This window comes from Canis lupus, chromosome 4 (genome assembly GCF_011100685.1).
Source record: "Canis lupus familiaris isolate Mischka breed German Shepherd chromosome 4, alternate assembly UU_Cfam_GSD_1.0, whole genome shotgun sequence".
Lineage (NCBI taxonomy): Eukaryota > Metazoa > Chordata > Mammalia > Carnivora > Canidae > Canis > Canis lupus.
Genome location: NC_049225.1, coordinates 56496312 through 56524056, shown reverse-complemented (window position 1 = coordinate 56524056; position 27745 = coordinate 56496312). Strand labels below are relative to the sequence as shown.

The 27745-nt window shown below is 37.9% G+C and overlaps 1 protein-coding gene across 2 annotated transcripts in view; it reads right to left on the bottom strand.

The window, feature by feature from the left end:
- Positions 1-27745, bottom strand: part of FAM114A2 (family with sequence similarity 114 member A2) — a 33450-nt gene that overhangs the window by 4830 nt on the left and 875 nt on the right. For both annotated transcript variants that reach the window (XM_038534958.1, XM_038534957.1), the window contains exons 2-12: positions 23774-24018; positions 23296-23395; positions 22583-22675; positions 21249-21340; positions 20623-20757; positions 19979-20137; positions 19223-19346; positions 13500-13579; positions 5596-5718; positions 4951-5090; positions 1718-1790 (exon numbers count right to left, since the gene is read on the bottom strand). In XM_038534958.1, the coding sequence (XP_038390886.1) occupies positions 1718-1790; positions 4951-5090; positions 5596-5718; positions 13500-13579; positions 19223-19346; positions 19979-20137; positions 20623-20757; positions 21249-21340; positions 22583-22675; positions 23296-23395; positions 23774-24004 (1350 nt within the window). In that variant the 5' untranslated portion in view covers positions 24005-24018. The remainder of the gene's footprint in view (positions 1-1717; positions 1791-4950; positions 5091-5595; positions 5719-13499; positions 13580-19222; positions 19347-19978; positions 20138-20622; positions 20758-21248; positions 21341-22582; positions 22676-23295; positions 23396-23773; positions 24019-27745) is intronic.

Sequence of the window (27745 nt, the reverse complement as noted above, 5' to 3'; positions counted from 1 at the left end):
AGACACAGAAAAGATGATCCAGAAACTCACACGAAAATGCGTAACGCCCCAAAAAGATAAAAGATCTTGTAAAAGAAGAACCAAGTTGAAGATTTACACATCTTGATTACAAAGCTACAGTAATCAAGACAATATGGCACTGGTATATGGATACACACACATAAAATCAACAAACAGAAATTAGAGTTTAAACCAGTTTATCTATGGTTAAATGATTTTACCATTCAACAGGGAAATGCTTTTCAACAAATGGTGCTAAGACAACTGGATATCCACATGCAAAAGAAGGAAGGTGAAACCCCACTTCACAATGGATCATTGACATAAATGAGCTACAACAAAACTCTCAGAGGAAAACATAGAGGAGTACATCTTCATGATCTTGGATTAGGCAACGATTAGTACTGAATGGTGATAAAAGACAATGATGACAAACTAGACTTTGTCAATATTAAAAACTTCTGTGCAGAGACACTACCAAGAAAGTGAAAAGACAACCCATGGCCTGGAAGAAAAGACATGCGTATCATGTATCTGATAAAAGAACTTGTACCCAGAATATATAAGGCATTCCTAAAACTCAGTAATAAATAGTAATAAAAAGGCAATTAATAAATGACAAAAAAGTAATGAAATAATCCAATTTATAAAATAATTTTTAAAAATAACTCTATTTGAAAGTAGGAAAAACTAGAAGACATTTCTCTAAAGAAGACATACATATGGCCAACAGTACATGAAAAGAAGTTCAACATCATTAGCCATCAGGGAAATGCAAATAAAAGCTGCAATGAAATACCATTCATACACTGTTCAAACAATGAACAATAGCAAGTGTTGAAGAGATTGTGGAGAAATTGGAACTTTCATACACTGCTACCAAGAACGTAAAATGATACAGTTACTTTGTAAAACAGTCTGCGAATTCTTCAATGGTCCATAACACCCATATGACCCAGCAATTTTACTCCTACCTATACACCTAAGAGAAATGAAAACACACATGCATGTTTGTAGCAACATTATTCATTATAGCTGAAAAATGGAAATAATCCAAATGTCTATGAATTAATAAACAGAAAAATAAAATGTATATGTCGGTGCCTGGGTGGTTCAGCGGTTGAGCATCTGCCTTCAGCTCAGGTCATGATCCTGGAGTCCCAGGATCGAGTCTCACATTCGGCTCCCTGCAGGGAGCCTGCTTCTCCCTCTTCTATGTCTCTGCCTCTCTCTCTGTGTCTCTCATGAATAAATAAATAAAACCTTAAAAAAAATGTGTATATCCATAAAATAGATTATTTGGTAATAAAAATAAGTACAGATACATGCTACAATGTGGATGAACCTCAAATACATTAGGCTAACTGAAAGAAATCAGACACAAAATATCACATGATGTATGACCCCATACATATGAAATGTCCAGAATAGGTAAATCTAGAGATGGAAAGCATATTAGTGTTGCTTAGGGCTAGTAGAAAGTGGAGTGGAAGAGAATGCAAGTGGCTGCTGAAGGCATGAGGTTTTCTGAAGGATGAGGAAACCATCTAAAATTAGATTAAGGTCACAGTTGCACAACTCTGTAAATATATTAAAATCAATCTACTAAATGGTACACTTGAAATGGGAAAATTTTATGGTATGAAAATCTTAATAGAACTGTTTTTAAAAAGCCCAAAGAACAAACATTAGCCCAGTAAGAGGCAAGAATTCTTACCCCAGCAGTTGTTAGGCAAGTGGTGAACTCTTTAGACAGAGAAGACAACTCTTTACACAACACAATTGTCATCCTAGGAAAGAAGTGAGCAAAGTCAGGAGGGTTCCTTGTTTGGTTTTTTTTTTTTTTTTTTTTTTTTAAATAAGCATATTTAACAACTATAAGAAAACAAATCATTCCTGGGAGTAAATGTGAAAGAGGAAAGCTTTTTTTAAAGGGAAACACGCCTTCATCAGTTACCTAATTTGGGGACCCATTTGAGCAAGCATTCAAGCTACAGAAAGAGGTTTAGTCCTTGGAAAAACATTTTTCTGCAAAATCCTCTAGGAAGTACTAGATTTTCAAGTTCTATCAAAGGAAATAACTAAAATACATTTTAAGGAAATAAGGTAGTACTTAAAAGATACTACATTCTGTTCACGAATGTAGTTAAAGTAAATATGCATTCATTCATTCAACAAATATTTATTGGAAGTCTTCTATTTACCAGGTACTGTCCTAAGCATTGCAGATATATCAGTAAACAAGTGAAAGCCCAGTTTCCATGGATTTTAACTTACTTGATAATTAGCCGGGCGACTATACATATGTGTGTTTATACACACATATACCTACTGTACACATACACATATACATATATGTATACATGTAAACCCAGATATATAAGTAGAAAAGTGGAAGTAGCCACTTTTCCAAAGAACAGGCTACTCTGGGAGTGTGAGTCCCTCATCTTAAGGAAGGTTTTTTTTTTTTTTTTTTTTAATTTATTTTTTATTGGTGTTCAATTTACTAACATACAGAATAACCCCCAGTGCCCGTCACCCATTCACTCCCACCCCCCGCCCTCCTCCCCTTCTACCACCCCTAGTTCGTTTCCCAGAGTTAGCAGTCTTTACGTTCTGTCTCCCTTTCTGATATTTCCCACACATTTCTTCTCCCTTCCCTTATATTCCCTTTCACTATTATTTATATTCCCCAAATGAATGAGAACATATAATGTTTGTCCTTCTCCGACTGACTTACTTCACTCAGCATAATACCCTCCAGTTCCATCCACGTTGAAGCAAATGGTGGGTATTTGTCATTTCTAATAGCTGAGTAATATTCCATTGTATACATAAACCACATCTTCTTTATCCATTCATCTTTTGTTGGACACTGAGGCTCCTTCCACAGTTTGGCTATCGTGGCCATTGCTGCTATAAACATCGGGGTGCAGGTGTCCCGGCGTTTCATTGCATTTGTATCTTTGGGGTAAATCCCCAACAGTGCAATTGCTGGGTCATAGGGCAGGTATATTTTTAACTGTTTGAGGAACCTCCACACAGTTTTCCAGAGTGGCTGCACCAGTTCACATTCCCACCAACAGTGTAAGAGGGTTCCCTTTTCTCCACATCCTCTCCAACATTTGTTGTTTCCTGCCTTGTTAATTTTCCCCATTCTCACTGGTGTGAGGTGGTATCTCATTGTGGTTTTGATTTGTATTTCCCTGATGGCAAGTGATGCAGAGCATTTTCTCATATGCATGTTGGCCATGTCTATGTCTTCCTCTGTGAGATTTCTGTTCATGTCTTTTGCCCATTTCATGATTGGATTGTTTGTTTCTTTGCTGTTGAGTTTAATAAGTTCTTTATAGATCTTGGAAACTAGCCCTTTATCTGATATGTCATTTGCAAATATCTTCTCCCATTCTGTAGGTTGTCTTTGAGTTTTGTTGACTGTATCCTTTGCTGTGCAAAAGCTTCTTATCTTGATGAAGTCCCAATAGTTCATTTTTGCTTTTGTTTCTTTTGCCTTCGTGGATGTATCTTGCAAGAAGTTACTATGGCCGAGTTCAAAAAGGGTGTTGCCTGTGTTCTCTTCTAGGATTTTGATGGAACCTTGTCTCACATTTAGATCTTTCATCCATTTTGAGTTTATCTTTGTGTATGGTGAAAGAGAGTGGTCTAGTTTCATTCTTCTGCATGTGGATGTCCAATTTTCCCAGCACCATTTATTGAAGAGACTGTCTTTCTTCCAATGGATAGTCTTTCCTCCTTTATCGAATATTAGTTGCCCATAAAGTTCAGGGTCCACTTCTGGATTCTCTATTCTGTTCCACTGATCTATGTGTCTGTTTTTGTGCCAGTACCACACTGTCTTGATGACCACAGCTTTGTAGTACAACCTGAAATCTGGCATTGTGATGCCCCCAGATATGGTTTTCTTTTTTAAAATTCCCCTGGCTATTCGGGGTCTTTTCTGATTCCACACAAATCTTAAAATAATTTGTTCTAACTCTCTGAAGAAAGTCCATGGTATTTTGATAGGGATTGCATTAAACGTGTATATTGCCCTGGGTAAGGATGTTAAGACAAAACCAACCCCCTGTTGTGGGATGCTGCAGAGCACTGAAGCTGTAGGTGAAGAAGGGGTCTGGAAAACATCAAGGGCCTTTCCCAATCCTAACAAACTAGACACTACTACACATTTTTTTTCTAATGAAAATTCTCATTATTTAATTAGATTTATTTAGAAAGCAGTCCTTTTTTGTCTCTTGTGACTATCTACTTAATATTATTTCTGAAATTTTTATTCCAAATCAGCAATATGGTGGAAAAGGGGCTTAGGGATTTAGCCTGGCCTGGGATTAAATCCCAGTCTGCACAAGCTGGGTAGATTATTTCATTTTTGAGTGTTTCCTCATTTTTTTTATTTTATTTTATTTTTTATTTTGTGTGTGTTTCCTCATTTTTATTTTATTTTTTATTTTGTGTGTGTTTCCTCATTTTTTTAAAGCTGGACTAATCACTTACCTTTAGAGTTGTTATAAAAATTAGAAATGATACACATACGTCCCTTAGCAGTCCCTTAGAGCCTAGGACATAATCAACATTCAATAATGGGTATAACCATTATTAAGAATTGAGGCTTTAGAACTATTCTGTTTTTACTTTTGTAAAATTTTATTTTTATTAAAATAACGTGAGACCTAGTTTTCAGATTATCAATAATAAAAATTAATTAATAAAACAACCAGTTAATAAAAACATTTATAATGTAGAGTTATGGCTCAGTGAAAAGAACCCCTCTGGCTACTTAATAACTAAAACCCAAAATGAACAAACCTCTAACCTGTGGATGGTACAATGTGAATAGCACCTTTTTGAGAGCAAAGTTTCTTAAACTTTGGAAAGAAGCTGAGAAAACTCTGAGCAACTTGTATCTTTTATAGGGATACTCTTTATACTTACTGGGAAAGAGTTCTGCTTCTTTCTATGGCTGTCACTTCCTGCTTCTGGCCATGCAGAACCAGAGCCGCTGTTTTGTGAAACAGTTCAATTGAGCAGGCAGTCAGCTCTGCTAGGCTCCGGATTGCAAATGCATGTATATCCTGAACGGAAAAACAAGACAAAGCACTGTTTTTTTATTTTGGGGGGTTTTTTAGCCCAGAGGAAATGACATCACTTTGCTTCTCTCATCCTGTAGGATTTGGTATCTTGAAAGCAGCAGAGACCAATGGCTGCCCTTCAATAAACCTCTTCTACCACAGCAGTGAGGTCTTTTAACAACTGGACTCAAAATTACAAAAACAGTAGCTTCCCTGAAGTCAGGTGTGACCAGGTGACTATGTTTTGGCCAAAAGATTTAGATCAAAAGTGTCTTGTTGCAGCTTCTGGGAACTTTCCCCATGATATAACACACAAACACACCCTTAGTCTCTTTTCCTTCACTCCTTTCATTCCATAGTCTGGAACAAGGTTGCTGCCATACTCTTGGATTACAAGGGTTAAATGACGAGTAGTGGTGCAACAAAGAAAAGGTGCCTGCATCCCTGATTGTGATACCCACATCTCCACACCGTTAAAAGAGAAAAAAAGGTTTAACTGCTCTGATACCTCTATTGAATTTTTACTGATTTGCTCAATTTTTTCTGTTTCCAACTGTTTCTCTCCGTCTTCCTTCTCTTCTGATGGTTTGGCCAGAGATGTACTGATCCATTCGTAGGCAGTATTCCTTGCCTAAATAAGAAAAAGATTACTGCCCATCAACAGTTCAATTCAGCTCACCAAGAGGTAACAGTATGCATTGTGCACCTACCAGGAACATGTTAGCATCATGGCTAGCATCATGTAAGTCAATGCTCTGTTCTCATCCAAACATACATTTATCATACATGTATCTACTTACCTTACCACTTCTCTTAGAACACCTAACACTACTGTTCACTCATTCCTTGTTGAAATTCTCTAATCCTTTGGTCTTTTTGAAAACTAGGGTAAAATTTACATAAAGTGCATAAATTTTCAGCACACAATTCAAGAAATGTTTACATGCGTATGTGCCTTTGTAACTGTGACCCAGATCAAGATACAGAACATTTCCATCACCCCACAATGGAAGGTACCCTCATGCCCATCCCTAAACCCTTGCCCAAAGGTAATCACTCTTCTGTCTCACTGTAAATTAATTTTACCCATCCTTAAATGCATACAAATGAAATCTTAAGTCCATTCTAATTTGTGTCTGACTTGTTATGCCTAACATACTGTCTGTTAGATCCATCCATGCTGTTGCAAGCACTAGCAGCTCATTCTTATTTCTTGCTGTGTGGTAGTTCATTTTATACATATATCATAATTTACCATTGTCCTGATAATGGGCTTTTGAGTTGCTTCTTGTTTTGACTTTTATAATACCACCAACTTCCAGTTCTGCCTCCCCCCTTATAAGCATTCCTCCTCAGACTCTTGTATGTATAGATCCTTATTTTTCAGCCCCTTAAATACCAGCATCACCTGGAGTTCTAGCCTGGCTCTCTACTTGCCTAACCCAACTCCCTCTTCCCTTTGCCCATTCTTTTTCTATAATTTTAAATATTCCCTACCTGCTGCTGACTCCTAAATCCTTATTTCCAGCACTGACCTCTCAGGGAAACAACACATTCCAGCTGCTTACTGGACATATGTATCAGGATATTTCATACACTTATCATTCCTCTTCTCTTCAATGGCTCCCCATCAACTAGACCATGTTCTTTCATGATTGAAGAAGTACCCATGACCTAGACCTCCTTCATCTCTGACCACTTTCATTTTAAGATCTAATAATAATGACCTATAAATATGCCTGTTCTTCACTCATGCTATTCCCTTAGGTTAAAATGCCCTTCCCCACCCTCTTCTTTTCTCCAAATAAAGGTAGCTCTTAGTTTTCTTTCAATCCTCCACCCAGACAGTGTTTCTTCCAGGTAACTTTCAAAAACGTTCCCGGAGACTGGGCACCCAAACAACTCTTTTCTGCATGTCCACAGTCCCGAGTACCCATTCATCTTAGTACTTACCAAAATTAAATGTGTCTATCTCCTATACAAACATTGCTATAGGATAGTTACAGACTGTCTTACTTGGATTTACACACCCACTATCCAGCACACTACAAAGGACACCTACTGTTTTTATCTAGCCAGCATCCATATCTCCTTTCTCTTGGTAGTAGTTTCCAGATTTTTCTCAGTTCCTGTGGTTCGGGTGGGGTTGCTTCCATCCTTTGGTTCCAAGGGTTGGCAAACAATTCAGGTTTTTACCAAGAATATTAATCCCCCTGTCCATACAGTGATTACTTCATGGATGGAAAAGTCACCCCAACCCAGGTCAATGGGCATTAGCCTCAGGACAACTGATAAAATTATTGGGGAAGGGAAGCCTTCCTTCTGTTGGGAGTTACTCAACTGGAAAAAAGTTACCCTTAAGTTGTCAGTAGTTATCCTACCACCATCTGGAAAAGATTCTCTAAGAATAAAGCCAAACTAAAAGAACACAGAGTCAAGAGACTGGTGTGGGGACTGGGGTGGGGATAGGTGGGTAGAGAGCCATGCCTGAAGTCAGTCTTGCCCCTTGATATTCTGGTTTCTTGAGCTAATGAGTGCCCCTTTTTTCTTAAGCCAGTCTGACTGGAGTTTCTGTCATTTGCAACTGAGTGTGTCCTGGCATCTAAGAAAAGGTTTATTGTCATTAAATGAAGGCATCCACTTGAGGACCTCTATATGGACAGAATGTGCTCAGAGCTGTAACCAGGCAATAGGAATCCACGTAAGATTAGGAGAGTCATTCCAGCTGAGAACTGAGAGCCCCATGCAGGCTACATCATGAACGAGCTAGAGCAGAATCTATGTACGCAGATAATTCATTTCAAGGTTCTTTCTCCTATGACACAGGAACTCCCATAGAGTTCATCTATGAACACCTTCAAGAACAATCTGGCTCTGATCTATAACTCCCCTATGCATTAACTCCTCAAATTAGGGGGATCCCTGGGTGGCTCAGCGGTTCAGCACCTGCCTGTGGCCCAGGGCGTGATCCTGGAGACCCAGGGCGTGATCCTGGAGACCCGGGATCGAGTCCCATGTCGGGCTCCCTGCATGGAGCCTGCTTCTCTCTCTGCCTGTGTCTCTGCCTTTCTATGTCTATCATGAATGAATAAATAAGTTATATCTTAAAAAAAAAACTCCTCAAGTTAAATAATAATAATAATTGTATAAAGATTGGAAACAAGAAAACCCGAAGTGTGCTAAGAAAACTGTGAAGCAACTAGTAAAACCAGAGCAGGCAATGCATTTATTCAGTTCATCCATTACAAATATTTACTACACACTGTCCTAAGCGCTGGGAACAGTAGCGACTAATATAAACCATGGTCCTACTCTTCTTACTCTAGTGCAAAAACATAGCAAGAAACAAATAAGTGAAGAAAATAAAATGGAGAGATGGAGAGTATGGACTGGATGAGAAGGCAAACTAGGTTTGGATGGTCAGGAGGGATCTTGAGACGTGATACCTGAGCTGAAATCTGAAGTTTAAAAGTTTAAAATGCAAATATTTAGAAAATGAGTGTTGTAAGCAGAGGGAAATCAGGTGGGTGTACTCAAGGAACAGAAGGAAGACCAATACGGGAAAAGCATGGTAGAAGATGATGTTGGAGTGGTGAGATTTTTAGAGAAAAGGACAGTGAGAGATGAGGCTGGAAAGAATCCTAAGAGATGACTAATACTCTAAATAAGTATGGAAAATGTTCTGCAATTCCTTTCAAGAAATAAAACGAGAGCAAAACCAGGGATTGATTTATCTTGGATTAAAAGAAGGAAGAAGGGGATCCCTGGGTGGCTCAGCGGTTTAGCATCTGGCTTTGGCCCAGGGTGTGATCTTGGAGACCCCAGATCGAGTCCCACATCAGGCTCCCTGCATGGAGACTGCTTCTCCCTCTGCCTCTCTCTCTCTCTCATGAATAAATTAATAAAATCTTTTTAAAAAATAAATAAATAAAAGAAGGAAGAAAAACAGGGAGACGTAAGAGCACACAAAAGAAGAAAATTGGTATCATAAATGTAGTATACTTGAAGGAGCTATTTTAGCAGGCATAGTACATACTCAAAATGACCACTCTTGTAATAAATACATTAAGTGAAGTCATTATGAACTACTGTGCCAATTCAAGGTAATTTATCAGACCTTTCAAAAATCAGCAATGCTACCCAGACCTCACACCCACAATTCAGTCTGGAACCTCCCACTGGTGAGACCCGGAAACTTAGGAATTAAAAGCCACCTTTTAAGAGGTTAGCTTCTCCAACCACTTATTTTATCACTTGGGGTGGGGGAGGCCTAGAAAAGAAACAAGATTTGCCAACATCACATGTGTCAGAATAAGAATCAGAACTGTCTTCTCAGACTCCTGCTTCATTGCTTTTCCCCTCTATCACAGTCTCCCATATAAATCCTTGTGGAAAATCAGGCCCTTGTCTTTAACTATTCTATCTCTTATGACTCAACACCCAAAATGTAAACAATGTGAAGATTGCTTTCAGAGAATGACCAGAACTACTAAACATCTAAGGGGTTACTTGCCTTTTTAAAATGATTATATGATCTCCTTGTACAGAAATTATGTCTTTTCCATTATAGTTTCCCTAGTACCTAGCAAAGTAAGTTACATAACATATGTATATTTATCAAATACCAAAATGTATACTATATAGGAATAGCTTCTATAGATAGGACCATCAATGGTGAGCATGTACTATGAGCCAGGGACTCCATAAAAGCTTTGTGTGTATTATCACATTAATTCTTCACAAGAACCCTATATCATCCCTATCTCACAGATAGAAGAACAGAGGCAGAGAGGTTAAACAACTTGCTCAACACCACAAAGTAAGAAATAGTAAGTCTGGGATTTTAAGGATCAATAAAGCAAAGATCCAGCCTTGAAGAAATTTGAGATTTAGGAAGGAACGTGGAGCACCTGGGGGACTTAGCTGGTTAAGCATCTGACTTGATTTGGGTTTGGGTCATGATCTCAACATCTTGGGATCAGGCCTGTGTCAGGCTCCACATTCAGCAGGGAGTCCGCCTGAGATTCTCTCTCTCCTTCTGCCCCTCCCCTCTATGCACATTCTCCTTCCCCCTCTCTCAAATAAATAAGTCTTTAAAAAAAAGATTTAGGATGGAAGATAAGATATACACATTTAAAAAAACAAATGAAAAAACCTATGATAAATGTATAAAGATATATATGCATAAGGTTAAGTGAAAAAAGCAAAGTGCTAAAGAACATACAGAATATGTTAACTTTTGTATAAGAAGATAATGAATATATCTGCTTATCTTTAATATACATCTACTTACCTAAAAAAAGAAACACAAGAAGGACATGCCAGAAAGCAAGAAAGTTTAATATCTAAAAGGAGGGCAGCCCCAGTGGCGCAGCGGTTTAGCGCCGCCTGCAGCCCAGGGCGTGATCCTAAAAGACCTGGATCAAGTCCCACGTCAGGCTCTCTGTATGATGCCTGCTTCTCCCTCTGCCTGTGTCTCTGCCTCTCTCTCTCTCTCTCTCTGTCTCTATGAATAAATAAATAAAATCTTTAAAAAATAAAAAAATAATAAAATTTTTAAAAATATTATCTAAAAGGAGAAGGGAAAATGGAGCAGATGGGAATTATACAGTTTTGACTTTTCAGAAACATGACAATACTCTATATATTTGAAAATTAACATGGGGGAAAGCAAATAAATCATACATTCTTTCCAGGGGTTGGTTTTATAGTAGCATGGGCAAAGAAATGAAACTAATTCAGATGCATAAAGAACTGAGGAAATAAGGACGTGTGCTAATGTTGGAAAATTGGATTTCTCACTGTGTTAAAAGAGAGATACAAATGTGTCATGAGGAAAGGCAAAGCAGGAAGAACCATGTAGAGATGGACTGAAATTGGAGTTACCAGGGTGAACTCAGATCTCTAACGTATGTACAATATACAAATATAGGGGTGTGTGTATCTGAGTACATTTCCTAGCTCTGCCCACAGGGCCTGGAAGCAAAGACACCCCAGCAGTGATGAGCTCCCACATGTTAGCCTGTAATACTAAAAAGAAACCATGGCTCCTTGAAGAAATGGCTAATTCCAGGGCTGGCATATGGAAGGTACAAAGTGAGTCCAAGATATCCTGTTATGCCAGAAAATAAGGAAATACTCCAAACAATGGTAAGTGCATGTCACACAGGAGTCCATTTGAAGGACAACTTGAATACCAAAATAATTTAAAACCGTAATGAATTACAAACCAAAGGAAAGAAACAGAAACCCATGAGATCATATTAAGTAACAGATAATAAATAAATAAACAAGAGAAGGGAGAACTCTTAAACTCTTAACTAGAGTAGAATGCCAAGAGCCAACTGATAAATGTGGGGCGAGTGCTAGGGTTAAAACAAATCATCATTTTGCAACCATCACTGGAAACACTGGTGCAGCAAGAATCACAGATGCTAAATCTAGAAGGGAAATTATGATGAGGATCAGGGTATCTGTCTTATGTCTCTGCACAGAAAGTTTATTAGTAACAGAGGGAGTCAATCATAACCACACAGTGAGAAATCAGGCAACAAGGCACAATGAGGGGAAGATGTGCCTTGGGTCCTGTGCATTGGGTGTGACAACATGGGAAAGATACATCACTTAGGAAGTAGCTTGCTTGGAAATGCATAACCTGACGTTAATCGTGAGAGAACATCAGACAAACCCAAATGAGGAATACTCTATTTTTATACACAGGGGAAGAGAAATTTGTATTTCTCATAATAAAAAATAAGGAAAAGTGGGGAACTACTCCAGATGAAAAGAGGCTGAAAGTACATGACAACTAAACACAATCTGTGATCATGTCCTACCTCCAATGTTAGAGGAAAAACTTTAATACAAAGGATATTGTTGGGCCAGTTGCCAAAACCAGAATGTGGTCAAGTGGACAACAGATTAAGTAAAAATATGGTATCAGGCGCGCCTGCGGGCTCAGTCAGTTAAGCATCTGCTTTCAGTTCAGGTCATGATCCCAGGATCCCAGGATCAAGCCCCACATTGGGTTCCCTGCTCAGAGGTGAGTCTGCTTCTCCCTCTCCCTCTGTTGCTCCCCCTGCTCCTACTCTCACTCTCTCTAATAAATAAAATCTTTTTAAAAATATAGTATCAATGTTAAGTTTACTGTGGTGATAACTACCGTGGTGACATAAGGCAATATCCATATTCTTGGCAGGTGCATACTAACATATTTATGACTAAAGTGCTATCGTATATACTATTAATTCCCCAAAATAGTCCCAATAATAACAATGTGCATGCATGAGCGTGTGTGTATGTTTGTGTAGTGCTGTATGGGGGGAAAGGGAAGAAGGGGAGATGAAAGGGAAGGGATAGGAGAGGGAATGAGAGAACAAAGGCTCAGACATGACTGATGAAATGCATGAAGTAAAATATTACTAATAGGTGTACCTGCATAAAAGATACATGAATGTTATTTCCTTTATCTGTGCAATCTTTCTCTAAGTTTGACATTATTTCCAATTCAAAAAACACTATGATGATACATGTCAGAAAGTGCTGTAGTCAAGTACTACAGTTGAGATAAGGAAGATGAGTGCCTAGGGGATGATCTAAAAAGTTCCTTGGGGAATGCAGCATTTTAAATGGAGATGGGAGAGTGGGATAACAAATCTAGCATCACATTCCTTACCCTGCAGTATCCAGATAACTGTAATGGCTGTCCTGGCCAGGCAGCAGTGTGTACCTGCTGCTAACTAATCCGGAAATGTATCTGGAGATTTTGAGAGGAGGGTACAGAGGCAGCAAGCAGCCCAAGACCCAGCGGAGAGTATCCCATGAGTTGGCAGTAGCATATATGCTATATGTGTACCGCTCTGGAAACAGACCCTCCCTACCCACTTTGACTAAAGCCCTTCCACGTTCCAAGTGTGTGAAGGTAAGTCAGACATCGCCATCAAAGACCAAGGCCTAAAAGCTGTGGGATTTTCATTTTCACATGCTAAAAGGTCACTGGGCTCTGGGAAATGATAACCTCCATTCAGGCCATAAGGGCAGGGGCCACATTCCATTATCTCTGAATCACTTAGAGACCTAAGAACAGGAAAACCCCAATAGAGGCTAGCCACTGGGAAAACGAAGGCTGGGGAGCACCGCCAACGCTGTGGTCTCATGTGAGCTTTCAGATAAGCAAACATTCCAAATGAAAACAGCGGAGGATGGCAGATGTGTGGGGCAGGCTCCACTGGGGAGGGCAGATGTGAGATCTGCATGTTAACCTGGGAATCCAGGAGGCAGGCAGAAGATAGAGAACTCAGGATATATACCCAATTTCGTGACATCCTTGCCAGGAAGCTAGAATCTTACATTCTTCATCCGGTAAATTGACATAAGTAAAAAAACGAAAATCACCAAGAAGTAATAACTTACCTTGGTAAGTTTCTCAGGTTTGGAGGAGACATGCAGCTGGGAAAATAGCTCTGTTATTTCTTTGGTAAAGTCTTCGTCATCTAAAAACAAAACAAAAACCAAGTCCCATGTAAGACGCAGCAGAAAGACTGATGGGGTGGGTAGGTGCTGAGGAGGAAGAGGAAAGGCACGGCAGGAGCAGCAGCAGCAATTTAAATGAGCAACGTGCTTCAGTGCTTACAGAATCTTCTATAGATACCAATGAATTTTTTCGATGGGCTTATAAAAAGTGTCATTATCCCATTTTAGAGATAAAGAAACTAGGCCTTTAAGTGGTTAATTTACTTCCCCAAAATCTCATAGCATAGATTAGGAGGCAAACATTGGCCTTCCCACCCCAGTCCAAATCCCGTGCTCTTTATATTATATTCCAGATGTATGAATGAGAACTGGTGAAAGCAGTACTATGCCTGTGTTTTGAAGAAAGTGGAGTCAGGACATAAAACATGAACACAACTTAGCCAAGAGACAAGGAAGTCTCAGTGAAAAAAGTAATAGAGGCAGAGTTAAAAGAAAGCATGGCAATAAGTTTAACATGTTTGGGAGTCCTATGTAAGGGAGAGGTAAGAATAAAGCTAGAAAGTTAAGGAGAATCCAGGTAAAAGAGGGCCTTAAAAACAACAGTGAGGAATTCAAACTTTTTATTGAGGGAATGAGGAGATGCTGAATGATTTTAAAGAGAGACAGATATGTCCAATTTAAATTTCAGAAAGATCCACTGGCGCACTGTGAAGGATGAACTGAAATGGAAACAAGAGGGGGGCAGGGGGAGTGGGCAGGGAGGTTGAGGCAATGATCGGGGATACAGGTGGAGATAATGATGGATAAGAAGAAAGGAAGAGGAAAAGGGATCCCAGAATGTTGGAAGGAGGAAAGAAAGCTGTTGGTTAAGAAGCCTGAGAGATGATGGGAAACATAGAATATTTGTATTTGAGAAACATACAGGCAAACAGGTAAAGTCAATATAAACAAAAACACACACACACACAAATAGCAAGAAATGCTGTTTTCCTTTCCACTCATCTAAATCTTACTCAATTTTCTCAGATCAAGGAAGGCTTCTCTCAACTGTACAATGTAGGGAGAACTCTTGTATGTAGAAATCTTCTAGCACTTACAATCTCTAAGTGTATTTCTGAGTCACCAGTTCATAGTTTACCAGGGCAAATTATTACTGCTTTATACCTGTTTTTTCCCCCAAAACCCTTAGAAAAAAAAATTCCATCTTCATTCTTCTCTCTCCATCTGCTATCCTTTTACCTTTCTCTCTTGGTGTTCAAGACAAAATTCAAATGGTTTGGTGATCCCAGGTGTAATATGGCCTGGGAAAAGCTGATCTCCTTAATACTACAGCTGTCACTACATAAATCCTCTTAGCAACTCCTAATCAAATCCCACTGTCTAAAAACCTAAAATCTAACAGGCATTTTGGTTTTCTAGCAAAGCTTCTAAATTATATGGGAACAAGGGAGTATCTGAATCTATACTGGGATGCTTATACCCCAAGGAGTTCACAAAATAACCCAATAGAGTACTGGGGGGGGAGGCAGGGAATAACTTTTATTTTTGGGCAGCAGTGTGTACCTGCTGCTAACTAAACCATCCTTTAAAAACTTCTATTTTAGGGCAGCCCGAGTGGCTCAGCGGTTTAGCGCCACCTTCAGCCCAGAGCGTGATCCTGGAGACCCAGGATCGAGTCCCATGTCAGGCTCCCTGCATGGAGACTGCTTCTCCCTCTGCCTGTGTCTGCCTCTGTGTGTGTGTGTGTCTCTCATTAATAAATAAAATCTTTAAATAAATAAATAAATAAATAACAAAATAAAAATAAAAACTTCTATTTTAGAGTATACTTTAGAATGTAAGTAATATATTATCATAGTAGTACATGTATATAAACATCAAATGTACATACATTAGGTCTAAGTACTCAAAATCTTTTACTGCTAAGGATTGATCCAAAAATGTTTGGAGATCGTGTCATGTACTTCCTCCAGACCTAAGTATAAAATGTAGTTGTTGCATTAGGATAAAAGTGCGAGGATGGAAATGAGGTAGGGCTAGTGTTTTGGAGGGATTCAGGAGAGGCTAGAGTCTCCCTCTGAGGCAAAGGGATCAGATGCATAAGATAGAGGGGCAAGAGCTACGGCTGTTGATGTAAAGTAAAGATGATCAGCATCACCAGAACCAGATTCTATGGTTTTCTCTCCCCTCTGCTACCACTGCCTTTTTTTTTTTTTTTTAATATTTTCATTGAGATATAATACCAAGATCAGTGTTGCGTTTTTATCCAAAAATCCCTGGAGAAAACTGTTGCAGAGCGTAATGTGCAGCACTTGGGTGCTTTCTTTTCAGAGTCCTGATCTCTAGCAAACAGGTAAGGGAGAAAAATGTCATAGGCACAAATCCATCTGTTCAGAAATGCCATTAGAGTCCTCAGAATGGTATTTAAAGATCAGGATTTCTGATTACTATGCAAAGCCAGATGTTGACTAAATTGAGCAAATACTGTTAATGGTATTATGTACAAATAAATAAAGTTTATAAATAACTGGGGATTGCCACATTAGGGCTTAGTTAGGAACAATAGAGCAACTTACGCAAAACAAAATTAATTTATAGATTTCCTGCTAAGCATAGATCTTTATTTACTTATCCCACCCTAATAATGAAAATAGTAGTCACCATCTGTTGAGTGCTTACCATGTGTCACACCTTAAATATTTCATTTAGTCCTTATAACAACCTGAGAGGAATTAGCATCCTTTTCTTACAACTGAGAAAACAGAAGTTGAGTGTTAAGGAATTTTCCAAGGTCACATGGCTTAGGAAACAGCAGATCTTGATTTTGAACCCAGGTCTAACTCCAAAACCCATCCTTCTATCCATCATGCTATACTGTCTTCTCAGTACTTCAGGGAAGCTTTAAAAACTTATACTCAAGAGCCATTTCATACCAGGACCAGGATTTTTACATAGAATATATAGCAAAATGTTATATAACCAGCCAATATGACTTCTTAGAATGCAGTGCAAAACAAAAATGGGAACAAAGAAGAGGAAGTTTTTCTTAGTATAGAATCCATACATTCTACTTTACTTTCCTCTCTCATAAGAAAGGCCCTAAGACTCACTCAAAGTGCCCTTTTAATACACAACTTGAATAAGACTGGTTTCCGGGACACCTGGGTGAGTGGTTGAGGTCTGCCTTTGGCTCAGGGCGTGGTCCTGGAGTCCCAGGATCAGTCCCACATCGGGCTCCTTGCATGGGGTCTGCTTCTCCCCTCTGCCTATGTCTCTGCCTCTCTCTCTCTCTCTGCTTCTCTGTCTCTCATGAATAAATAAATAAAATCTTAAAAAAAAAAAAAAAAAAAGACTGGTTTCCAACCAAAGCTGATTAAAGATAGATAGTAAGATTCAGAGGGTATTATAAGCAAGCTCACTGATAATGAAGAGAATTAAAAGATGGGCAGATTAATGCACAAAAGAACACAAACATGCACAATTCTGAAAAGCAATAGAGACATTTCTAAAAGACTAGCATTTTAGGATAATGTAATATAGTAGTTCTCAAAAACACTTTGGTCTCAGGACCCCTTTATATTCCTAAAACTTTTTGAGAACCCCATAGAGTTTTTTAAATAGAAGTTCTATACCTGTCAACACTTATTATATTAAAAATTAAAACTGAAATGTTTGATTTATTAATTCTTTAAACACACTTGTTGACATAAAATTTTTAAGAAAAACAAATATATTTTCCAAAAAAGAAAAACTTTAGTGAGATCAATGCCATTGTTTTATATCTTTGCAAATCTCTTTAATGCCTAGCTTAAAGACAGCTGGATTCTTGTATCTGCTTATACATTCAATGTGTTGTGATATATTATTTTAAGCACATGAAGAAAATTCAAGCTCACATAGTTGGAAAGATGAGAATGATTTTAATAGCCTTTGCACATAATTGTGGATATTCTTTAATACTACACCAAAGTTCAAGAAATAGTTATTTCTTAAAGGTTAGTTACAATGTACAACCTGAAATCATATCATAAAATTTTGAATTCAGTTACATTAAATCAAAATTTACTGGTCTCTCTCGCCCACGTATGACTTTGTAACATCACCTTGTAACATCACCCGTAAGTTATCCAGAAAATACTGGTTCTCTGAATTATGCAGATCTAAACGCTGACACATTTGAATACCCCTAGGAGATCAAATTTGTTACTATCACCACCAATTTCATCAAAAAAATCTGTAAGCAATGGGAAGCTGTCAACCTCACTACTATAACAAACAGAAGTTTTACAAAATTCTAAATTTTGCGTAATTTAAATTTTACTAGCCACAAATATTTCTTTCCTTAAGGTGTCCTGAAGGCTTATTTGATTCATTTTTAAGAAAATATTTACCAAATATCTAACTCTGAACAGTCTCTGTGACTGCAATCTTTTTATATAAAAACTGTGTTCCATGAAAAAAACAGGTACTCTAGCTTACAACCCAAACAATAACAGTACTTCTCCATGAGACAACTTCCATACGATTCACACAAAATATGAAAAATAAGTGTATTCAAGGGTCAAGCCTTAGTAAGATTAATCATTGTTACTGCTTCATGAGACAAGGTTAAATGAACACTTTAAAAATTTTTATCTATTTTTTTTCTTACTATGAATGCATCGCAGTTGAAAACAGCATTAGTACAGTTTGGTACCACTGTCTTGATCTGTTAAGACACCAGTAATTTAATCACCACTGCTCTTGCACCATCAGTACAAATATCAAAATAATAAATTAAAAAAAAATCTTGGTTTTATGATGCAGAGTTTTGACGTATGGATTCCCTGAAGAAATCCTAGGGACCAAGAATCTGTAGACCCCACTTTTCAAACCACTGACTTAATCTACCATATGGGTGATTGGCCCATGTGTCTTGATGGACACTGAGGGAATTTTTCTAGTCACTTCTAATGTTTATAACTCATTTCATTTATTAAAAAAGGCAAAAAAACCTGTATTCATTAAGTCTAGTAAAAAAATGGTCAGTGTGTAAAACATATTAGAAATATTTCCAGTTAAACTTTAAAATAAAACAATCCTTAAAAGCTTAAGATTCAGCTACTAGAAATTACACTTTATGTAAACTACCTTGTTTCCTGATAATTTTGCAAAAATGAGTAGTTACTAATATTTTCTGGAGTATGCAGACACTAGGAATATGGCATAAAAAAACTATCGAAAATAAAAAATACAAATTATCACCTACATTTGGGATAACTGCCACCTTGCACGCCTGAATTCAAGATGAAGACAGGGATCACAGAATTTAGAGAGGCACAGGAGCAGTATCTAAGGATATAAAAGAAGCTCACAGGGATGACCAGCCTGACTGAGGCAGGAATCTAACAAGGGTGACTCTCTAACCAAAAAAGCAGGCAGATCTGTGAGTCCAAGATGAGACCTTGGGGAAGTCGCAAACAGTTTGGGGGGCAGGAGCAGGGAGTGGGGCAAAGATATGCACATAAGGCCAACTGCTCACATCAATACCTAGTCAGGGGCAAGGCAGCAAAAAGTAAAATCAGATTAGCGTAACTGGAGAAAAAATAATTTATGTTGAGGGCAAAACACTGCATATAAACATGCTACATCCCTTCCACTCAAATGTTGGACTTTCATATTACCTTTTTTCTCTTCTTCTTCTTCCTCACAGAACTCTGCTAGAGAAAATGCTTCCTTGAGTTGCTCCAATTCAAGTTTTAGAGTCTGTAGTTCTTCTCCACTTAAAGAATTAAGAATAGATTTCACCTGAATAGATACAAAATAATAAGAAACTGTGAGAGTACAAAACAGAGAAAAACATTTTAAATGGAAAAGAGACTATAGACCAAATTAAAATAAAAATTATGAGTTCATCAGCCAATACAAACTATTCCTTAAGAACCTTAATACAGAGGCAAGCCATTACAGAAAGGTAGGGAGAAATTATATTAAAAAAAAAAAATAGAAGCCAGAAACATCCAGAAATTATTAGTGCTTAACAATTGCTAAGAAATTAGGGGGAAATTAAACAGTTTTGAATCAATTAAAAACTAGCAGGTAATTGTATCCAAATTGGCAGCATAAGCCAGAGAGACTACAAAAAAAAAAAAAAAGACTAACACAAAGGCAAAATACAGATGTGCTATTAAGACCTCTTGGTGAACCTGTCCTTTTCTGTTTAAATTAAAAACAGTAACACCTGACTCATTCTGTTTCTAGCAATTAGTTCAAACATTAGTTTGTTTTGCTATAGTATTTTTTTTTTATTTGCTATAGTATTTTTAGAGTCTCCAGCCTCCATGTGAAATACATTTCACCTTCCAATTGTACAGAGAGGAAACTATGCAGCACTCCTTTGCTTGGAGACCATCCATCTGAAATCATTGGTTTGGAATTACCTTTATTTCACTTTCTCGCGAAAGCATCTCCAGAGCTTCCAGATGCGAAAGGCCTTGAAATTCATCAAAGAGGAGCCCATAATGAGTTTTCTTGTCCGTTTCCAAGGTAACCTCATTGGAGGTCCATAGCTCTTCTTTCTCCTTTGCCTCTCGTAAAACCTGAAAAAAAAGGTAGAGGAGTACCCTGCAGTCAGTAATGAGAGCTCAAGGGTGAGTTCTGAGAGCTGAGGGAAGCAAAGCTGAGATGGTAACAGGACAGAGTGCTACCCTTTCATTCCCGGCACTGCAATTCAAATCTGATAGGCTAAGGAGCTGCTGGGAAAAAATGGTCACACATAATTTGATCCTGGACAGGGTAAATAACACCCAAGGAACCAGGTGTTTCTCTGAAAATGCTTTAAACATTAATGTACTCAACAGCTCTGAAAGGGCTTGTCACCTTCTACTGCTCCTGCAGAAAAGAAAGAGGAGGAGGAAAAAAAAAAAAAGGGCATTTCTCTAAGCATTAGAGCTCTCACCAGCCACCTCCCACCCAAAAAAGCCTTACTGAAAATTCTTCAAAAGGAAATACTAACAAGGTCTACCATACGCAAAAATACAGATCAAAACAGAAACATGAAGTAAACAGGTGAATACAACAGTACCTGAGACAATGTAGAATTCCGGTTCATCAGACCCTTGGTTCTTTTAAATCCAGGATCCCCTTCTGCTATTACATCCATGGTCTTTTTCCCAATGAATTCTAAGGCATCCAAACCCCCACTGATCACGCTCTTTCCCTAGGAAACACATTCAACTCCATTACAGTAATACTGAAAAAGACATCTGCACGTTTTGATTATATAAAATAGTGGCTCCAATACCAAGCACTGGCAAGAATGTGGAGCAAATAAAACAATCATCCACTGCTTGTGGAATGTAAACAGGTTTAAACAGTTTGGACAACTGTATGTCAGTATCTACTACAGGGGACCATATGAAAATCCTATGACCCAGCAATTTTACACATGGTTGCATACTCAACAGAAATGTGTACAGAGGCTCATCAAAAGACATATAAAATGGAGCAGCCCAGGTGACTCAGCGGCTTAGCACCGCCTTCAGCCCAGGGCATGATCAAGTCCCACATCGGGCTCCCTACGTGGAGCCTGCTTCTCTCTCTGCCTGTGTCTCTGCCTCTCTGTCTCTCATGAATAAATAAATAAAATCCTTAAAAAAGAAAAAAAAACACTATATTCACAGAGTACAGTCCACCATCCATTTTACTCACTGTGGTTTGAACAGCAGTAGAGATGGTTGAAAATACACCAAATGGCCCAATCAATGAGGAAGAATTTGCATTCTCATTGGCATTTGTCTCTCCTATAAAAGGAAGGGGATGTGTCAACATGAGGGATGATCCAAAATAGTTTTGGCTTATTAGCATCTATGTGAAATTTTAAAAGTTTGACCTTGCTTCCTATACACAGGGTAGCCTGAGCCCTTTTTGTTTTATTATTTTAAACTATTTACCTATTTTAAAATGAAAACTAACATAGTTCTTTTCATTTTCATTTCATTTCCAAAATAAAATCCAGTCTTTTGAATTACTGATATATGTAACAATACATTACACACTACATGATTCCATATACATGATCTTCTGGACAAGATCAAACTTTAGGCAAAAAATAGATTAGCAATTGCCAAAATTTAAGAGTAAGTGATAAGTAGGACCACAAAGGGGCATGAATAGTCTTTTGGGGGTGATGAAAATATTCTTATATTTTGATTACACAAACACATAGAGGAAATATTCTATACTGAATAATCACAATGGACTGTGATTATACTGTATAAGCAGGATGTTATGTTCGTTGAAACACGTAAACTATATACTTAAAAAGAGTAAGCTTTACTGTATATAAATTATACATTTACATGTAATTTTTATATAATTATAAATTATAAATCAGTAAATCTGACTTTTAAAAATATGGCCTATTTTAAATTTTATCCTAGAAAATTATGCTTATTGGAGGAAAAAAGTGAGACCATCAAAGAGAGACAAGAGTGAAAGACAATAAAGCCCCTGAGAGATGGAGAAAGCAAAACCAGGGCCTGAAAAACTTCCTGTTTTCTGGTCCCAGGCCATCTTGATCCCTGGTTATAATTTTGTCTTTTGTGGCTTAAGTGAGAATACATTGATCAAAGCAGGTATCCAAAATTAAATTTCACCCTCATAAAAATTCAAACACACAAAAAAATAACCTTCTAAAACTAAACACATTAACATATTTTTCATATCACAACAGAGTCAAATTCAGCTAACCCTTCTTGGGCTCTTACTCATTTGTGCCAAACACAATGCTAGGCAATTCTTGTATTCTACATTCATGGCCTTATTTAATATTTGTAACAGTCCTCTGACATACATCATCCCACTTCATAGATGACTAAAGTGGCTAAAGGACACAGAACTCTGTTAGAGGAAGATTCCAAACCCCATTCTCACCAGTACCATGATGCCCCAAACATCAGACACTCAATAAATATGTACTGAAAAATTGGCTCAACTGTTCCATTTGACCCATAATTCTAGGTCTTCAGTTTCCATATACTGACCTGCTGCATACTGGACTTCGGTTGAAATTTCACTGGGACTAGGAATTCCAAGAGAAGTCTCTGCCTTCTCAATGACATTTGAAATACCTTGTCCTAATGAGAAAAATGGTAACATTTTTCAAAAATCATAAACTGAAGAAACAAACCAAAAACAATCCTGCAGATTTTTTTTTTAAAGATTTTATTTATTCATAGAGATGCAGAGAGAGCGAGGCAGAGACACAGGCAGAGGGAGAAGCAGGCTCCATGCAGAGAGCCCGACGTGGGACTCAATCCAGGGTCTCCAGGATCACACCCTGGGCTGCAGGCAGCGCTAAACCGCTGCGCAACCGGGGCTGCCCAATCCTGCAGATTTTTAAAGTCACTATGGCCACAGACACGTTATACTGACCATACACAACTGATGTTCATTTCCGTAATATTAACAAAAAAAACAAAACAAAACAAACAAAAAAACAAGCTTGATTTACCACCACACAATAGTTTTAAATTAACAATGTCTGGTTAATGAGAAAACAAGAAACTCTAATAAGAAATGCTAATGAGAAAATGCTGCAAATTCTAGGTATACTACAAATCAGCCCATCATTCCTAACAAATTCTCAAACTACAAAGCCCTTAAGTAAACATGGAAGAGGAATTATTAGGTCATTTTCAATACAGATCTGTAGCAACATATACCCAAAAACTGATAAAATGGTGGATGATCTTACCTACTGTAGCTACTGTAGCTGAGGCTGAAGAGAGTAAGGACTTGCCCCAGCTGCCCCAATATCCCCATCCAGTCTGAGGTACATCTTTGGAAACAGTCTCCTGTTCTTCCCAGTAGGCAGAAAAACAAAAGGCAAAAGAAAAGGGAAAAAAAAAAATAATAAAGAATAAGAGAGAATACAGAGAAGGTATCTAATTAGCCCAAAGTAAAAAAAAAAAAAAAAAAAAAAAAAACCAAAGTACAGGTGAAAAAATAGGTATTATTAAACTAAAGAACTGTACTGCTTGCCTGACAGATGCTACATCACTTGCATTTAGGCACCATGTAGCACAGGCATTTATACTCATGCCTTACTCATAAAGGCATTTATAAAACTGAAAAGATTGTGTTTTACGGCTTTTAAAGAAAAGAAATAGATACAATATCCAAATTCCTTTTAGCTCAAAGTTTTAATCCCAGTGTTTTAAAAGATACTCTACTTTGCCTACAGCCTGTGATGCCTCAACAGGGAGAACTTCTGAAGTCTCAAGGTCACTGGAAGGTTTGGACTCTGGTCTTTTCCTAGTGATAGCTGCAAGCTCTGATTTATTCTCTGGCTTGGCACTTTGGTCAACGAACTCAGAATTCTCAGACAGCTCACAGTTCCCATCTTCAAGGGTGGAGGTTGCTTCAGTTACCACTGGTGTCTCAGTATCATCTTTATCTGACATGATTAGATCATTGCCTGGTAAAATAAAAGTCAAAGAAAAAAATTAACCTTCTATGCTTTTTTGATTTGTTTAAGCTTTTCATTTTGAGATTATCATAGAGTTACATGCAGGTTTAAGAAATACAGACAGATCTGTATATCCTCCATCCAGTTTCTTCCAATGGCAACAACTTGCGTAACCACAGTCTAATATGACAACCAGAAAATTAATACAACCATCTTCAGATTTCATCAGTTTTACAGGCACTCATGTACATGTATTTAGTTCTAAGACATTTTATCATACATATATATGTGTGTGACCATCTATCTACACACTCAGGCTACAGAACAGTTCAATCCCAAGGATCCCTTGTGTTGTCTTTTTTCAGTCACATCCCCCCCGACCCCACCCCCACCCACCCAGAGCAACCCCTAATCTGTTCTCCATCTCAATACGAGACACTATATAAATGGATTCATACAGTATGTGACCTTTTGAGATTAACTATTTTCACTCAGCCTAAGTCCTTCAAGATCCATCCAAATTGTTTTATCAATAGTTTCTTTCTTTTTTTTTTTTTTTTTTTTTTGAGTAGTATTCCTTGGTATGGATGTATTTTAGTTTTACCATTTACCCATTGAAGGATATCTGGGCTGTTCCTGGTTTGGGGCTATTACAAACGAAACAGCCAAAAATATTAACATACAGGATTTTGTGGGAACATAGCTTTTATTTATCTGAAATAAATGACCAAGAGTATAACTTCTAGATCATGTTAAGTACTTGTTCAGTTTTATAAGAACTGCCACTCTTTCCCAGAGTAGCTGTACCATTTTATATTACCACAAGTGATGTATGAGTGATCAAGTTTCTCAGCATTCTCACCAGCATCTGGGAATGATTTTTTTTTCCTTTTTTGAGCCATTCTGATTAGGTGTGTAATAATTTCACTGTGGCTTTAAGCTGTATTTCTCTAATGGCTAATGATACAGAACATCTTTTTTCATGTGCTTATTTGCCATCTGTATATCTACTTCAGTGAAATACCTATTTGTATCTTTTACTCATATTCTAGTTGGATTTATTTTGTTGGGTTTTTGTTTTTTTTTTCTGTTTTGAGAGCTCTTTATATATTCTGGATTCAAGTCCTTAGTCAGATATGTGGTTTGGAAATATTTTATCCCAGCCTGTAGTTTATCTTTTCATCTTCACAGGGCCTTTCACAGAGCAAAAGTTTTTCATTTCAATGAGGTACAATTTATCAATTTTTCCATTTGTTGATTGTCATTAAAAAATCTTAGTCATTATTTCTACCTCAATTCGTAAATTAAATTATAAAATTTAAGCCATGAGATAGAATCTAAATCAACCAGCTTTTGAACAGCAATGTTAACCAATTCAATCCCTTCCGTAAGTACGGCTCTTTGGCAATTAAAGCCAAGATACTACTGGTGTTTTTACAAGAAGCAGATGCTGGTTTCCAAGACAACCTAGTATTACCAAAAGAGAAATAAATGTATCTCACACATACACACTTACACCAAAGCCTTAGGTGTATATATACACATTTATTTTATACCAATATTTACCAAGTGCAGAATTAGACCCAATCCAAACCATCAATATGTTTCCAATGTAGTAGAAGAGACAGACATTAAGAACTAAGACAGCTTGGCAGGGGCACCAGGGTGGCTCAGTCAGTTAAGTGTCCAACTCTTGATTTTGGCTCAGGTCATGATCACAGGGTTGTGAGAGTGAGCCCCGCGACAAACTCCATGGTGGGCATGGAGTTGCTTAGGATTCCTCTCTCCTGCTCCCACCTCCGCCTGCATGTCTGTCTGTCTCTCTCTTTCAAAAAAAAAAAAAAAAGAGATCTAGGACAGCTTGGAAACAGCACTTTAAGTAAGGTATATATAAAATGTTAAAAGAACAAAGTCTGCTGGAATCATAGAATATGATTCACACACAAAGTATCTGAAATAAGCATAGAATAGTGACCACAAACTGAGAATGTGACTGCTAACTCCAGCCTTTAAATGTTTCTATTTGGCCTGCATAGTGTTTAAAACTTTTATATTAACTGCTAACATTTAAAAATCAGACTTCGGCAGGGTGGCTCATCGGTTTAGCGCCACCTTCAGCCCAGGGCATGATCCCCGCATCAGGCTCTCTGCATGGAGCCTGCTTCTCCCTCTGCTTGTGTCTCTGCTTGTGTCTCTGCCCCCCGCCACCCCATGAATAAATAAAATCTTTAAAAAAATAAAAATCAAACTTCATATATGAATACAGATTTTCTACTTCTCTTGTAAAGTTGAAACATCTGGTAACATGTCACCACTATTAACATGGTAATAATTAGCTCATGCCAAAGAGTTGCTGGACCTTTTTAGACAGAAAAATGTTCTCCAGTTCCCTACAATCTCCACCTAAATCCATTTGACTTGTTTGTTACTAAGCCCCTGTATACATCTGAACTTGCAACACCTGCCTAAAAGGGCACTTGGGATTTTGACAGATAAAAGTGCCAATGAGAAAATTCAAAGGTGGGAAAACAACACATAGGAAGTATAAATGGAATAGACAGACTATAGATAGACATGGACTATCGACAAATAACTGTAGTTAATATAGCAGGGAGAATGATGAAAAAGCATAAGGCTGGAAAGTTAGATGTACACACCATGGAGCCTAGATCATATATGATATACATACATTATACACTCCCAAAACACAAAGAAAAAAAAAAACCCAGATGCAATTACCCACACACATACAAACCAACTCTGAAATATCCATTCATTTGCAAACATTTTTTTCAGTCCCTACTACATACCAAGTTTTGGAGACCGAGAATTAATTTATGGCACCATTTCTGCCCTATTGCTCCAAGAACCTAACAGGTAAGACTACACACGCCTTGAACAAAGTGCAATCACTGTTTTGTGTGGCTAAATATGTACTTTTTTTTTACACTATCATTCCCCTTTCCTTATATGCTCTTTACAAATTACAACACATAATAATATATATTTTTTAAATAGTATGCTATATACAGCTGTCTCTCTTCTCTGGGGTTTCAGCTACCTACGATCAACCGCAGTCTGGAAGCAGATGATCCTCTTTCCAAGGTGTTGTCAGAAGGTCAGTAGCGGCCTAAGGTAATGCTCTATCACAGCGCCTACATCATTCACCTCGACTCACCTCACTACGTAGGCGTTTTATCATCACACCTCTTGGGATAAATCACCCGCAGTGAAGGGGCAATTACTGTACAGTTTATGTGACATCCATATTACATAATTCGTATTTTACAGAAGACCCGAAGAGCATATTCGAACATACTAAACACTAGGTCTATTCCTTCACTTGTGCAACAAAGGTCTATTTTTTTTTCTAAAGATGCATTTATTTATGATAGACACAGAGAGGAAGAGAGAGAGAGAGAGACAGAGACAGAGACACAGGAGGAGGGAGAAGCAGGCTCCATGCACCGGGAGCCCAACGCGGGACTGGATCCCGGGTCTCCAGGATCGCGCCCTGGGGCGGAAGGCAGGCGCCAAACCTCTGAGCCACCCAGGGAATCCCCGCAACAGAGGTTTAATGAGCCCCTAGAATGTGCTCATTAGACATTTGGCTAGGTGGAAAAGCTGCTTATATTATAATGACCAAAAAAAAATATATATATATATGTGTGTATATATATATATTATAATGACCATGACTTTTATTATCATAATGGCTGTGCTATCCCTGTTCTCA